Below are 13,909 nucleotides of genomic sequence, written 5' to 3'. Positions count from 1 at the left end.
GCTTCTTCTGTATGACTTCGCTTTACCCGCTAAATGGCCAGGGCCAGCTGTTGCTGATTTCGGCAAAATTAGCTATAAAATTAAAATCTTTATAAAGAGAAATAATGACTTCATTAGCTGATCAGGCACTTAACCTGATTAAGGAAGTTCAGCGATGCCGAGATTTCTTACAGCCCATACGGGAGGAAATAATGAGGTATGAACATTACGAGCAATATTATACAAAAGTGAAAAGGTCGAATCTATGCCATTTTTTGATATTTCTCGTATACTAGCTAATTATGGGTAACAAAATATACTGAAATTTATAAAAATGTAGAATTAGAATTTGCTTCTACATTCTTATAGAATCATTTGTTATATTTAATTGAGACATTGAAACCTTAAAAAATAATACACATAAACGTTGATGTAAAATTGCTAGTCTGTGACGATAAACATGAGCAAAACTATTATACACACACAGACACATATATATGTAGATATAACTCTTTGGATTTTCATTGAAAAAATGCTGAGTAGTTCACAATGTTCTCGTTAGCTAAAAGTTTGTAGAAGACAAAGGATGCTGCCTCTCAAATAGATGACACGTTCCAAAATAATTAGTACACACACAGATATAAGGACTGCCATAAGCGTATGTTATTTGTATTTTAGCTGATGTGCCCACTAATATGTCATAACGGTAGCCGAACAGTATTTTAGGTTAACATTTCTGTTTCCCGTTGCCCTTTTTAAGCGCGACCTTTCATTCATAGCATACATCCATTGAGAGCAACGAAAAATAGCGCCGAAATATCTTATAGATTTAACGACACCTACGGGACAACTTGTGCGAATAAAGAACATGAATAAAGAATACTTTTTTTAGGTTCTGTAGTTATTTAATGGATAAACCTTTCTGTTTCTTTATAAACATGCGCTTTGTCATCGGCGCACAACTCTCATGCCCTGAATTTTCGTAGAAGAAATATTTATTTTACATTTTATATTTCATGTAGGAACATTTTTGAGGAGATGCATGTTTTGAATGAAGAGAATCAAAAAGACGTTCGCGTCATTACCGCGTCAGATTCTGAACGTCAGGATAGTTCGGCTTCCGATCTGCATGTTGTTCTCTACGTCAGACATCAGCTACTCCTTCGTCTCAGGAGGTATAAATCAACTACCAATAGCTTTTAGCATATCCTTTATTTTTTTTAGATAAGTCACATCCCTTTCTCAGAATTGTCGGATTCGTTTCACTTGTCTACGTAGTACCACCTTGATATTAAGTTGCGTGATGTTTAAAATCGTCACAGGATACGTTCCTTTTAAATTTATATTTAAAATACCACACTACCAACCACATTGCGCATGATAATATTAGGCACCGTGCCGTGCTAATGAAATCAATTTTATTCAAGCCCTTTTATGCAATGTACATTACTCAATACGTGTAGAAAAATAGAATGTTTTTTAAACGATCTATGTTTTTCTAGAAACGTCCTGTAATAGAACGCTATGTACTTGGTCTTCAATAGGGCTTTCTGTGAAAAATGTTGCCAATATAAAGTAGTCGAGGCTAAGCGAAAACATGACGAATTCGTTTCGTAAGAACCAGATTTATTATTTTGAGAAGACCATTTTTTTCAGCAAGCAGTTTAATTCTATATTTTTTGACAAAGTTGTGTTTGCTGACTTCATTTATATTAACACAATTTGCTCGTTTGCTTCTGCACTGCTGCATCTGACTGTGTCAGATGCGTTCTCGCTTATCTGAACTGCCGTTTGCAGGTAATCCGCGAACTTCGCTGGGCTTTCGGCCCTGTGCTTCCTCGGGACATCAAAGCGAATATAACTGATGGTGAACACAAGTGGTTCGTTGACTACTCTTCAGCCCTTGGCAGGTAAAAAGAGCGTCAGTCTTCGTACACATGGAGTAGTCTAGGCTCAGAACCAAGTACACTCCATCTCGCGGTGGGAGCCAACCATTTGAACCGATGCTTAATGGCAGTAGCGAAGATAAAACTCAAAACACTTACACAGTGAACGAGCATGGCTATCCGGCAGCTTTATATGATTGCGTTCCGGTTTTGGTTTATTTTCACAATCTATATAGGATTAACGAAAAACAAAAGGGGTTTTCAATACTTTTTGAGTGCTTCATAGAAAACAGTGATTGTATACTTCTCCTTTAAACACAGAAACCGTTTTATAAACTTGAGGCATGGTAAGATCGAAAATTCTTTTTCAGTTTCATGCAAACTTTGTTTCAGAAGATGCCTCCAATAATACAGAGGCACCTTAGTAATTATCCGACTAATCTCAAATCAAATTGAAAGTGCGTTCGATTGTACCTGTATAATATTTTTGTTTTTTTTTTCAACTTTATGCTTGTAGGTATATGGCATCAATTGGCGAAATGGGCGTTGACCTTCTACAGCATACGCGACCGCCGAAGTGTTTGTACATCGAGGTACGGGTACTCGAGGACTATGGTGATTTCGAAACGGAAGACGGCCAAGTGGTTGTGCTCGCCAAAAACTCGACCCACTTTCTCGAACGAATCCATTGTGAAAAACTTATTCGACAGGGAGTGTTGGAACATGTCGTGGGATAGATTTATAAAAATCCTTTTTCGAAAAGCCCAGCCAGATCAGGCGGGCCGACGGAAACATATCGGGAACAATCTCCTAAAGCTCTTGTATCGTAAAAAGATCATTGTAACTGGCGTTCTGTACACGTTTAATTAATGCCATTCTAGCCATTATTCATTCACGTATTTGTTCTTTTTAGTGTGGTTGGCTAGTTCTGCGATGTAATTAGTCCGTGTTGAAATAAGTTTATCTTGAAAATTGTATCAATTAGTTTCTCCCATGTTCTATAGCTTAGCAACATTTTAAAAGACTAATATTCGTGTATTGTGCATAAAGTTTAGTCAATAAATATCAATAAACGGGTACGCATAGACATTGTCTGTAACGAGATCCCTTTTTAATTCTCGTTAAAATTTTACGGTTTGTGCTATGATGGGTTATTGCTTTGAGTTGTAAATACAGTTACACAAATAAAATGAATACCTTTTTCTTTAAAAAAAAAAAAAAAAGAATTTACCGTTACCATTTTACTATTTCCTACTAGCCTCTCTTTTTGTTTATGGTTCGATAAAGCTTGTAATTCTAGATAGCTGATTTAGATAAATGCCCAGTCTGTTTGCGTACAGTCCGAACAGTGCTTAGTTTTGATCAATTATTCACGGCTTAAGCTCATCACGAGTGTCCCTAAAAAAAGCCAAGCAAACAATTCTCAGAAATTAAGGGCTATTAAATCAGCTGATTATTATACGTACTTGTTATACGTACGCTTTTTGTTGTACGAATGAAAATGTTATAAATTACACTGAGCGTATTATGTGGCCACACTATTATGATTCGCTTATCTGTTTAGCTCATTTTTGTGAGCCTTGCTGCAGCCTTTGGATCGCTTTTCATGTTTGTGCTAGAGCTAGATTAGTTCAGAATAAATAGGACATCTGAAAAATACTTGTTTCTGAGAGTTTTTGTTTAGGTAACTGATAGAGGGGTTTTCCGGCTCATAAATATGACAACTGTAGGCTTCATACTCTAAACGTTCCAGTACCGCCATTATGCACTCCATCAGACGGCTGGCTTCCAGCACAAAATGACATGTATCTATGTCCGGATTCGCATTCCGATCACCACGCGTTCTTCGAACATACTTTGCCCATTATTATAGAATAAAAAGAACAGAAAGTCGGTTCAGAATAAATGAACTGTTGTGCAATAATTTTACCAGAAATGCTCACTCTACAATGTCGCTGAAAAGTATCTAATGATAACACTTGATTAATGAAACGAAAATTATATATTAACTAATAGTAAAAAAAACTGGTCAGCTATTTAAAAGAAAAGGTTTTTTTTTCTATCACGACAGACAGACAGGAAACCAGTTACCTTTTGTGTTAACTTACTTTTAGATTATTTTTAAGGTAAGCTACTGCAAAGTTTTTGCCAGCTTCTCCCCATAATATACGCTTTCCTGGAGCCTCATTTTTTCCACAATAACGAATCTGCTATGTTTAGTCAGTTCGTTCAAATCGCAGGAATCACCATTGGATATACGCGTTTAGCGGCCAAGAATAGCGCAAAGGAATGTATTATACATTTAGAGTCAATTTATTTACATATGGAACGAGTAGCTTCTTCGTCATTGACATATACGAGCTAAAGTCGTGGTGTATTCCAACTCGTTAGCGCTTGCTTATTATCTTCAGGCTCCATCATTACTTATACCTTATGAACATTACCACTGCAGCGGCTGGCGAATGGGAGGCGATAACACCTTTACCGAAGTTTTATATTTCAGTTACTTTTCCCAAAACTTATTATATGGGAAGCTGTATTAAATTTAACCTCGTCTTACTAATGGCATAAGTTTCGTTGAGCTTGTTGCATTTCTGATATTTTTCTTTTAGTACCATTCTATACCTTTGTTTGTCCTTCGGTTTGACAAAAAAAGATGGACTTCACATTTTTGAACGCCACTTAGATGTACTCCTCACTGAATCAACTTATTGTTGCTTAATGGTAAGGCCGTCACTGCGTTACGATGATCCCTAATGTGAGTCCACGAGTATTTTACACTTGTTGGCATAGGGACAACAATGTAAAAAACACACTCTTGCACTCATTCGTCAGTCAATGCTCACTCGGCTTTTTATCTTAACTGCATTTTTTTAGGTTTTACCTTTCTAGTCGCTTTCCTGTATACAACGCTTGAATACGTGCAATCATCTCGTTTCTGGTCATCTTAATATTTACTGTCCCGATAATTAATATTTATAATAGTAATAATATTAAATACATGAGTAAATAATTTCAACTAGCCTCATCAAAATTTACAATGTATGTGGTGAATCGAAAACAAGTCTTCATTTGCAGCTCGTACATTAACGTATGCACAGTGTGACTTAGACGTTCCGATACTGTTGGAAAAGTAAGCTTATTACATACAATGATCTTTTTTCTATAGGTTTTATCTATAAATTATTTTTGTCCGACCGCAAAGTGACGTTGAAAGCTTCCTACATATATATTACGGTTTTTTTTTAAAAACGAGGCCCACAACATTTCCTCCAGCACGACCAGAGTTCATTCGCGCCCTGCAATTTCATCATTCATAAGCATTGTGAATTTGCGAGCCTTAGCAAAGGTTCCATACACATCGTATTAGTTTCTAAAAAGTGTTGTGCGGATCGGCGATATTTTTGAAAATAAATGACAGCATGGATTAAGACAGCGATACTGTAGACCGAAGGATGGAACGCCTATTATTTAATCAACATTAAACAAAGTAATAATTACAGCTACTCATACTTACACCTAACATTGAGAAGCGTTAATTGATTTCACTTTCTCTTCTGCAAGAATATCTCGTGGATGCAGGAAGAATCGGAATGGGATAATTCCCTTCTTGGTGCATTCATCGACCCCTCATTCGTATAACGGCAGAATTTCTATTGTTTTACTTTTGTCCTCATTAAAATCCACTTGCCTTCATAAACTGTTAATTGATTATTTAGATACATTAATATTTCGATAACCGTGTTTGCTAGGCTTCCACAACATTCCGTGCTATGCCAACCGGACATATTAGATGTGTCCGAATGTTCAGCACAATTAAATGACCGCGGCAGCGTTGTGGCGAGGTCGTAACGATGATCTGATCCGCAAAAGATAAGTATCTTAATAACTATGGCTTCACGCCTATACTATATACGTATGTGGCTGGCGCTACTGAGTTGGAAAGCTGTTGATTAAGCGGCACAGTGTTCCTTGTTCCTTTCTAATTAGAGTTGAAGGTCAGCTGAATTCTGCTCTTGGTCGGGTGCAAGACGCTGACGATACGAAACGCTGTGAGAAGCCACGCGTGTTTTCATGCTGTCGGTGGTTGATATTTCCTACCCATAATAATAATAATAATCGTAATAATGATAATAGTAGTAGTGTTTACTGTTTTCTTTGTTAGTGGCCTGAAATGTACATAATGAAATGGGAGAATGGAGGGTTGTTATTGAGGACTTAATCATCATCACTCCTTTCAGCGTTAGTATCCATATCCGTTGTTGTTGGTTCTTCTCTCGCCCTCTTCCGTGGAACCTCTTCCGACGGTGAAGGTTCGCGCCGTTTTGACGTCTTCTTATGACCAGTCTGATAGTGAAGGTATCTAAAAATATCAGCAACAAAAGAATATCGTTCTGAGTGTATCTACCAAGCTATTAGACGTTATAAAGTCACGTACAGAAACTTAAAATCGAAACTTTGTTTGACGATTAATAACAGTACAATTGGGTTAACGTACGGACCAATATTATAGCTGTAGCCAACTGTACGAGATTATTCACTGAAAAAGCTTTCGTAAAGATCGTAGGAACCACGAAAGAAAGTTTTTCAAATGCCCACATACCTGTCGTTGAGGTGTGGCATAGAATAATAGAACTAAGCAATTGCGCTCAGTAGACTTAATTCGTTTCGCACATACTAGAAATCTAATGTTGAAGACTTTTATTTTCTAGTATCCATACTAGTTCTGTTATAGGCATCTGCGCTTCGCCAAATAAAGCTTTCATCGGATACAAAGCAACGCACTTCGCGATTAAGATGCAGAAACGCATCTTATTAACACAGTATTATTGAACAAGCTAAACAGATGTATAGAAGTCTTCGACATTATGATATATTATCAATGCCAATCTAATTACAAACCCCGATGAGAGTTTGTAATTAGATTGGGTTCATTTAACACACCTAATATTATCCTTTTTTGTCGTTGTTAATCTACTAAAACCACATCAAATAATAAATGTTATTCGGTGTTGCTTGTCACCAGATTTGCCTGATAAAAATATTACGCTAAAAAGCTAGGGTGTCATGTTTAAAAAGCAGAGAAACTTTCTTAAGGATATAAATCGTGTGCGTCAGCTGATAACGCTACCATGTTGGGTATTTTTGTTCATTATTTGTTCAATATTTGTTCTTTATTGTGCCGTAAAAAGCTGAAATACATGTTTGAATATTATAGATTTTTTCTTAGCTAACCATCGATTTATAACGCCTAATAAATTTCCGCTTTGAAGTTTTTTTGAACGAAAGTAAAGCGCACTTTCACCCTTTGAACATAAGTGCTTTTTGTATTATGCCATTCGCTCGGTTGAGGAAATACTTTCTTGTGAGGGGGATCTCCACACAAAAGTCTCATCTAGATGCGAACAGGTCACGTATGCATGACTTGCCTGTAATACCGCCCTCATTACCGTGTTACCCGTCACCAAAACACATTTGGAAGTATTTTAAAATTAGATTGTTATTATACATCCGAACTGTACAAGCAAATAGAATACTGAGCTTCAAAAGCCACTTTTTACAGTCATTTTGTGATGTATAACGGGTTCGAAGATAATACTGGAAGAAAAATATAGCCCACTAAACGTTCACTACACCAGCAAGCGATACACGTTCGACACACATCGGGTAAATAATGGCCCAAATAATCGGTCCGTCCCGGCGTCTTGGGAACAGGCAGTAGAGTAGTGAAAAATCAGTCCATTTAAGTGCTACTTATACATAGAGCACTTCTCAGCAATAATACCAGATTTTATTGCTAATGAAGGAGACAAAACTAATCAAAAGCAATATTGTAATAGCATTGGAGGCATTTCTAGAGAAGTTTAAACACAAGGAAAGTTAAATTTGATCACAGTATCGGCAATGCACACATCGCAACCCTGAAAAACTGAATCTCTTTATAAAATAATATGAATATATCCTATCTGCTTAGCAATTTTCGCAAAATCAAATGCCCGCACAACGGATGAAAAGTCTGTGCGGGCCCCTATCACTAGGTTAAATCTGAGCTACTAAATAGTCGTGGTAAAGTATATCATGGGAGTTCTTCTCGTTTATTTTTTCACCAATATCACCATGTCAATGTGAGCAAATAATAAAGGACGTACCCATTCTGATATTATCTGTTACTTACAGCTCACCCCATTGCTCAAACCTGTAACCTAGTCTGGTTCCGGAGCTTTGTAACAATATTTCAGTTAAACGAAACACGACGCAATATCTAAACAAAAATCCCTTTGTCCTACGTGGGAACTGTTTATTCTACCACAGAACACGTCTATTGCGTGTTAACTAGTACGGCAGTTACAGCGTTTTAAGACGTGTTTATTACTCATCGCCCTATTTGATCATGGTAAGTACATGATGGATTCACATTTAGACATGCTAGTGTGTCTTTGAGAATTTAGTATGATAGACTTTTCTCATATAGGTTGTTACTCATTTGGCGTTTTTCCTACCTGAGCAGAATATTCGTTTTTTCCGAAGTAATCACTTGCGTATGGGGCTGATCGTTCAGAGGAAGATACACCGAGGGTCGCTTCCCTCCACCCGAACGGCACGCTGAAGACGGTAAAAACTTTGAAAAATTCTTAGAGTCAAACGAAGGTAGGTTAGCAAGGGCCGACTTGCTCTCTTGACCCGACGAGGGTCCTGCAGAGAATAACAGTTTCGTCCCACCACCGCCTCGAGTTGCGACCGACATGACGACTCTGGCTTCGAGGTGGTAAATAGATTGCACTGTAGAACTGCACGCAACTAAACAATGCGGTTTTCCGCTACAAATGTCCGCTTTCTTGTTGATTTTCCTTGAAGACTTAAATGCAGTACTATAAGATCCAGCAAACTCCCGCAATCATGGATTGGTAGGCTCGTTTAGGAACACACCGTAGCGCACTGCTGCTCCGCTATTGCCTTTGCGGGATTTTCGAACGAAACGATTCACGCCTACGTACAAAAAGAATACGAGAAAATGCATTATCTAGCCACCTGCAATCACGTAGTTTTAGTTTGGATGTAGGCCAAAGTTCGCCATGTACGACAAACAGAGCTGCATAGACACAGACAGGTAAAATGCACGAGTGGCCACCCAGTTGCACAACTCGAACTGCTGCTGCCTAGCGTTTAGTCAACAGCTACTACAGACAACATAGACCTTCAGGTCGCGCTAGCAGAACCAAATATATAGCTTAATAACTACAGTAGCAATCGCTAAATTACCTTTTTTGCACGCGACGAGCTTACCAAACAGATATACAATCCCAAATATTGCTACTGATACGAATTTACATAGAGAATCTGAGACAGAAATTGCAAGAATCATATCTTTGCTCACACTTTTCGTACCACGCCATACAATTCTGGAACGCAAAACACACACCTAACACTACGAATACAAGTTCTTCTCCGTGAACGCAGGACTTTAGAAGCAGTAGCACCCGCTATAACACGCAGCGAACGGCTAGGTACTGTGTCAGCTGGAAGCTCTCGCCACATGTTTCTATGCGTTACAAAGAATATGTGTAAATTGTAAGCTCTAGGCGTAAAACGAACAAAAAAGTTACATTAAAATAGTCTGGATTTCTTAGCATGAACGGACATGCTCATTAGGTAAATTGTAGTCTGAAAAACAGCTAAGAATAATAGCAAATCTTTAAAAAATAGCAAGGTTTAAAATAAAAACAAACCTTGTTTTGCCAAGATGGCGGATGGTTTCCGGTATGATTTCCTTTTTCGGCTGTGACTGTGGCGTGGTGTAGGTTCTTCTTGGATTTTATAAAAATTGTAATAATATTAGCAAATTGTGCATGTGCAATTGTTAAACAGAAGTGTTGAAAATTTACTCTAATACTGGATATTGTGTGTATGATTCACAGATTTACTAGGCGTTCCATAAATCATCAATATGGTAAGAGATAACCTAGGCTTTTTACTTCACTTCGATATGCCTGTGATATTACAGCAATTAATTGATGAAAAGATGTATACCAGTAGTAGTGGAGTGTTTGCTTGAAATAAAAATCCTTTTAAATATAAAAAAAAAAACATTTTTGCTTCATCATATAATTTCAAGAGGCTTAAAGTAAATATCGTATACAATACTACCAATTTGATCAACCCCGCGTGTAATGTTTACCATATTCACGAACGACAGTATAATAGTGAATTTCAAACAATTTTGTTTAGTTAGATTCCATTATCCATACTGGTAGAAATGCGCGATTTAATCGTAGTGGTTGTTCCGTAAAAACCTAACATTATATACGGGTCACGCAGTATGTTCTATCTGCAGTTTTTCTCAGGAAGACCGCTGAATGACAGGGTAATGAGCATGTTTAGTTGAAAAGCTCTTTTTCAGATTTAACTTATCTTAATAAATTTAAAACTTAACTTAGTGGACTTGTTTCGCTATTTCAGTTCTTAACACTGTCCGTGTGTGCTGTGATAATTTAACGTATGATTTTACAGCCTAAACAGTTGAAGGAGATCAAAGATTTCCTAATCACGGCGCGGCGTAAGGATGCCAAGTCCGTCAAGATCAAGAAGAACCGTGACGATGTGACCAAATTCAAGGTCCGGTGCTCGAAGTACCTCTACACTATCGTTGTCAAAGAGAAGGAGAAGGCAGATAAGCTTAAACAGTCTCTTCCCCCTGGTGCGTAATTATTCGTTAAAATAAGTGAGGGGAACATATAGCCCCTTAAAGCGAGAGCTCATTCGCTTGTGATTAAAGTTTCGTAGAAGTTAATCGATATTTCTACAGAAAATTTGTCAGCTAAATGAAGCTAAAGCATGTGATACTTTTTAAAGCTTTTTATGTAAGTTCTAGTAACGCTCAGCAGCTAGACAATAGCTTTTATCATGCAGTTGTTTATAATTTTAATTTGAAGCACTTGAAAAAAACAAATGAAATGAATTAATGTATGCGTAGTCTAGCAGCGAACAATTATATTTGTCTGCTCCTGTTCGTTCTGTCTCTGCTCTTCAATTCTAACAAATCCTTCGTTTTTTATGTTTCAGGCCTCCAGGTTAATGAGCTCAAATAAATAAAATGTCGAACGAGACTGTTCTTTCGGGCCGGTATACTTGTGTTTTCTTTTAGTAAGGCGAAAAATGTCAATAGTTCAGCTTTTACTATTATTGTTTTCATGTTTTGTTATATTTTTATGAAGTAGTTTAGTAATACGCTATTGGTGAATGCTGAACTAGGTTGGACAGTTACAAAAAAAGGAAAACTTGGTAACCATCTGCATATTCTCAGAGAAGTCCGTATGCCGGAATAGGTAGCGATTTTAGACTAACAGTATTATTTCACGAAACATCTTGTTCAATATCTGTGAACGACTAAAAACCAATGTATTCGTATTGCATTGATAAGAACGAGCAGCATATGTTAATTTAAGAGAACAGAATAGCCTGATGAAATAGGAACTTAATCGTATTATTGCACTAATTAGTATAGTATAATTTTGTCATAAATTATCCTAGCTGAAGCTTTGGGCTACTTCTAAAGTTGTGTACTAATCTTAGTTATAACAATGAGAAATGCTATTTCTTCACCTACATGGTTGACAAGTTATTAAGAACTGAATATGTTAATGCCTAGTCGTCTCAACAGTGGAGGATCTCAACAACGACAGGATTGTGGTTTTTGAAATAGTTAGAAGGAGTACACTAAAAACCTAGTAACGAGTATCTCTGCAGTACCCTGGCCATAAAGCGCAACGATTTGGTAATTAAATGCATGGAGTTGTTTATTGTTTGGTCCTTCGAAGTAGAAGCAGAGTATTTTCGGGACAGAGCGCTGTGGTCCAGAGCATTAATCAATTTTATGCAGCCACTTCGTTCGATTTGGCTAAACAATTCTAGTTGACTAATCTTTCTGCGGCTTGTGTCACGATAAAGTATCCGAATTAATTAATAAAAATGTAATTGAATACTCTGTATTTCCAAAAGAACATCGAGCACCTCAAAAGGTTGAAGAAAGTTTGGCCACTAGTATTAAATTTTTCTTTAGTTGTCGAAGAAGTCAGTACACGTGCAAAAATTACTAAAATAAAATCGAACCACGTGCCTAGTTTTGTCGGCACGCCATCTCTATATATATTTCTCAGATATTGTTGCAAATTGTAGTAATCTTCCTTTCGCTTCTAAGCCGTTAATGATCTGATGTTTGTGCTCATAGGTGTCGTCCGCGCTATAGGTAGATATTTTTATTGGAAAAATGTATCACCGAAACAGTACGTTGCCTGGATGTCTCAATTCAAACACACGCCTTACTATCGGTCATTTAACTCATTGAACACGTCCTATCACTGAAGCAAAAAAATATTGTCTGAAAAAGGTTAAACCTATGTAGATAGCTTAAATCCTTATGCGGCAAAGAACAAAGATTTTCTTATAGCTCGTGTTCAGGTATAGAAAAAGTATTTACACCAGCTTACATGGTTTACCTTGATTTATCAACCAATCAAATTTATGGCCTTGCGATTCAGAAAAAGCACTTGGCCATATGAAATGGTTTACTGTCGAATACGTTTAAAGGTTCAGAGCAGGCGTTATTTAGGTTTGTGTAGTTCGTCGATGAGGTCCAGTTTTTCGACTTGCCGAAACACTACAACGTCACCTTGAATACGCAGCTGTCTGCTATCTTAAGAGGATCAAACTATGTGCTATGGACGAACAGATTCCTGCTGACCATCATAAGTGACTCTCTTAATCATAGCAGAAAGATTTGAATTGGATCCATTTTGAATGTTTACTTTGAAGAACAACATTCGCAAATGATAAACGTACTTCATTTACGGAGATGTAAGCATGTAATAGCTGGTGTGTTCCGGTAGAGCCTCTGCAAATGAAAGTAGAAAAATGTACAAGATAAAAAAGAGCCGTAGCGCTCTATTAAAAAAGTAAAGCCCTTGCATAACTCCAAAAAAAAAAAATCTTTTGACGCTACAATGTTCCCCTGATGTAAAATGTTAACATCTTCGCTAACGTAGTGATTTTAAATCAAACAGGTGTAGGTATATAGGTGATTACAATACTGCGGTTGATTCTCCTGAATATTCTTTGGTAAGTAGATATCATACGTAATTAGTAACGTTGAGGTCTAGTTATATTCATGATGACAGCTGCATTCTAGTACGCTCAATTACATGTCACAATAAATTAATTGTCGAAAATTTTGTAACAATGATAGTAGCGAAGTGTTCGAAAATTTGTTCAATCCTGTGAGAGCTTAACTGAATTTTGGGGCTTATGCAGGTACTTTTCCATGAAACATTTCTTGGTTCTTCTTTATGTAATACAGACTGAGTTATTCAGACTAATAGTGCTATATGTTTCATGCAGAAAAATATTTTACAAAGGGTTTTCGTGAAGGGCTGCTAACTCTGCCGTAGCTTAGTAAACTTTTCATAATTTTTTATGACAAAGAAAACGCAATTTATTTTTTAAATATTGTCATAGGTTGTACTATCAACATTTACAAAAAGAGATAGAAAACAAGTTTATTTACAGATCATCATCAAACTTCGGTTGGCGTCCAGAGAACTCTGTAATTTTCGAAATATTCTGCACATGTTGTTTACTGAATTTTAAAGTGTATTTTCTTGATGAAAAACAATACCAATATAGATTCATTATCACTGCGCTATGTTTGTTAAATGACTAATGGGGTAGCTGAAAAATTTGTTTATCGAACAAACCATTTGTTTTTATAACTAATCTGGCTATTTCAGCAAATATAAGCATTTGACATCGCGCATTTGTAATCAGCAACGAACTTCTGTTTAAGGCCCAATCGAAGGGATATTTTTTGGAAATATATAGATACACATTACGTCATGCGCTGGCGCTCCATTACTCTCCAGTAGTAGTAGCGTAATCTGTTGTTGTTGTTGCTGCTGCCATCGCTCCCGACTCGGCCGAAGCTGTCAATTAGTTACTATACGTAAGCACGCAGGCCAGTAATATCAATCGTGTTATATACTACTCAAGCCTTT

General features: G+C 37.0%; 3 protein-coding genes across 7 annotated transcripts; 2 read left to right on the top strand and 1 right to left on the bottom strand.

Annotated features, from left to right (window-relative positions):
* Positions 1-8: 8 nt before the first annotated feature.
* LOC111245790 (DNA replication complex GINS protein PSF1-like) lies at positions 9-2,964 on the top strand. Its single transcript, XM_022794571.2, has 4 exons — positions 9-196; positions 1,002-1,154; positions 1,743-1,889; positions 2,383-2,964. The coding sequence occupies exons 1-4, from the start codon at positions 105-107 to the stop codon at positions 2,600-2,602; spliced, it is 612 nt and encodes a 203-aa protein (XP_022650306.1). The 5' UTR covers positions 9-104; the 3' UTR covers positions 2,603-2,964.
* Positions 2,965-4,155: 1,191 nt separating this feature from the next.
* LOC111243769 (DET1- and DDB1-associated protein 1) lies at positions 4,156-9,832 on the bottom strand. Of its 5 annotated transcripts, none has more exons than XM_086981493.1 (3): positions 9,593-9,832; positions 8,366-8,852; positions 4,156-6,228 (listed from the first exon to the last, which is right to left on the bottom strand). In XM_086981493.1, the coding sequence occupies exons 2-3, from the start codon at positions 8,608-8,610 to the stop codon at positions 6,084-6,086; spliced, it is 390 nt and encodes a 129-aa protein (XP_086837619.1). In that variant the 5' UTR covers positions 8,611-8,852; positions 9,593-9,832; the 3' UTR covers positions 4,156-6,083. The 5 variants fall into 5 exon arrangements, with proteins under 5 accessions (XP_086837619.1, XP_086837616.1, XP_086837618.1 ...); XM_086981490.1 differs by lacking the exon at positions 9,593-9,832 and adding an exon at positions 9,286-9,441; XM_086981492.1 differs by lacking the exon at positions 9,593-9,832 and adding an exon at positions 9,252-9,401.
* On the top strand, positions 9,538-10,988 carry RpL38 (ribosomal protein L38). Its single transcript, XM_086981494.1, has 4 exons — positions 9,538-9,660; positions 9,782-9,813; positions 10,374-10,560; positions 10,926-10,988. The coding sequence occupies exons 2-4, from the start codon at positions 9,811-9,813 to the stop codon at positions 10,949-10,951; spliced, it is 216 nt and encodes a 71-aa protein (XP_086837620.1). The 5' UTR covers positions 9,538-9,660; positions 9,782-9,810; the 3' UTR covers positions 10,952-10,988.
* The last annotated feature ends 2,921 nt before the right edge of the window (positions 10,989-13,909 follow it).

This window comes from Varroa destructor, unplaced genomic scaffold (genome assembly GCF_002443255.2).
Source record: "Varroa destructor unplaced genomic scaffold, Vdes_3.0 BEIS01000002.1, whole genome shotgun sequence".
Taxonomy (NCBI): domain Eukaryota; kingdom Metazoa; phylum Arthropoda; class Arachnida; order Mesostigmata; family Varroidae; genus Varroa; species Varroa destructor.
Note: the sequence above shows the minus strand (reverse complement) of the source record. Positions and strands in the feature narration are given on the sequence as shown.

Excerpts from the sequence above, each read along its gene's own strand:
- RpL38 (XM_086981494.1), top strand. Across the intron at positions 10,561-10,925 it reads TAAACAGTCTCTTCCCCCTG|GCCTCCAGGTTAATGAGCTC; the intron begins GTGCGTAATTAT and ends TTTATGTTTCAG.
- LOC111245790 (XM_022794571.2), top strand. The coding sequence starts at position 105 with ATGACTTCATTAGCTGATCAGGCACTTAACCTGATTAAGGAAGTTCAG. Across the intron at positions 1,155-1,742 it reads CTACTCCTTCGTCTCAGGAG|ATGCGTTCTCGCTTATCTGA; the intron begins GTATAAATCAAC and ends TGACTGTGTCAG. Across the intron at positions 1,890-2,382 it reads TACTCTTCAGCCCTTGGCAG|GTATATGGCATCAATTGGCG; the intron begins GTAAAAAGAGCG and ends TTATGCTTGTAG.
- LOC111243769 (XM_086981493.1), bottom strand. The coding sequence starts at position 8,610 with ATGTCGGTCGCAACTCGAGGCGGTGGTGGGACGAAACTGTTATTCTCT. Across the intron at positions 6,229-8,365 it reads AAAACGAATATTCTGCTCAG|ATACCTTCACTATCAGACTG; the intron begins GTAGGAAAAACG and ends TGATATTTTTAG.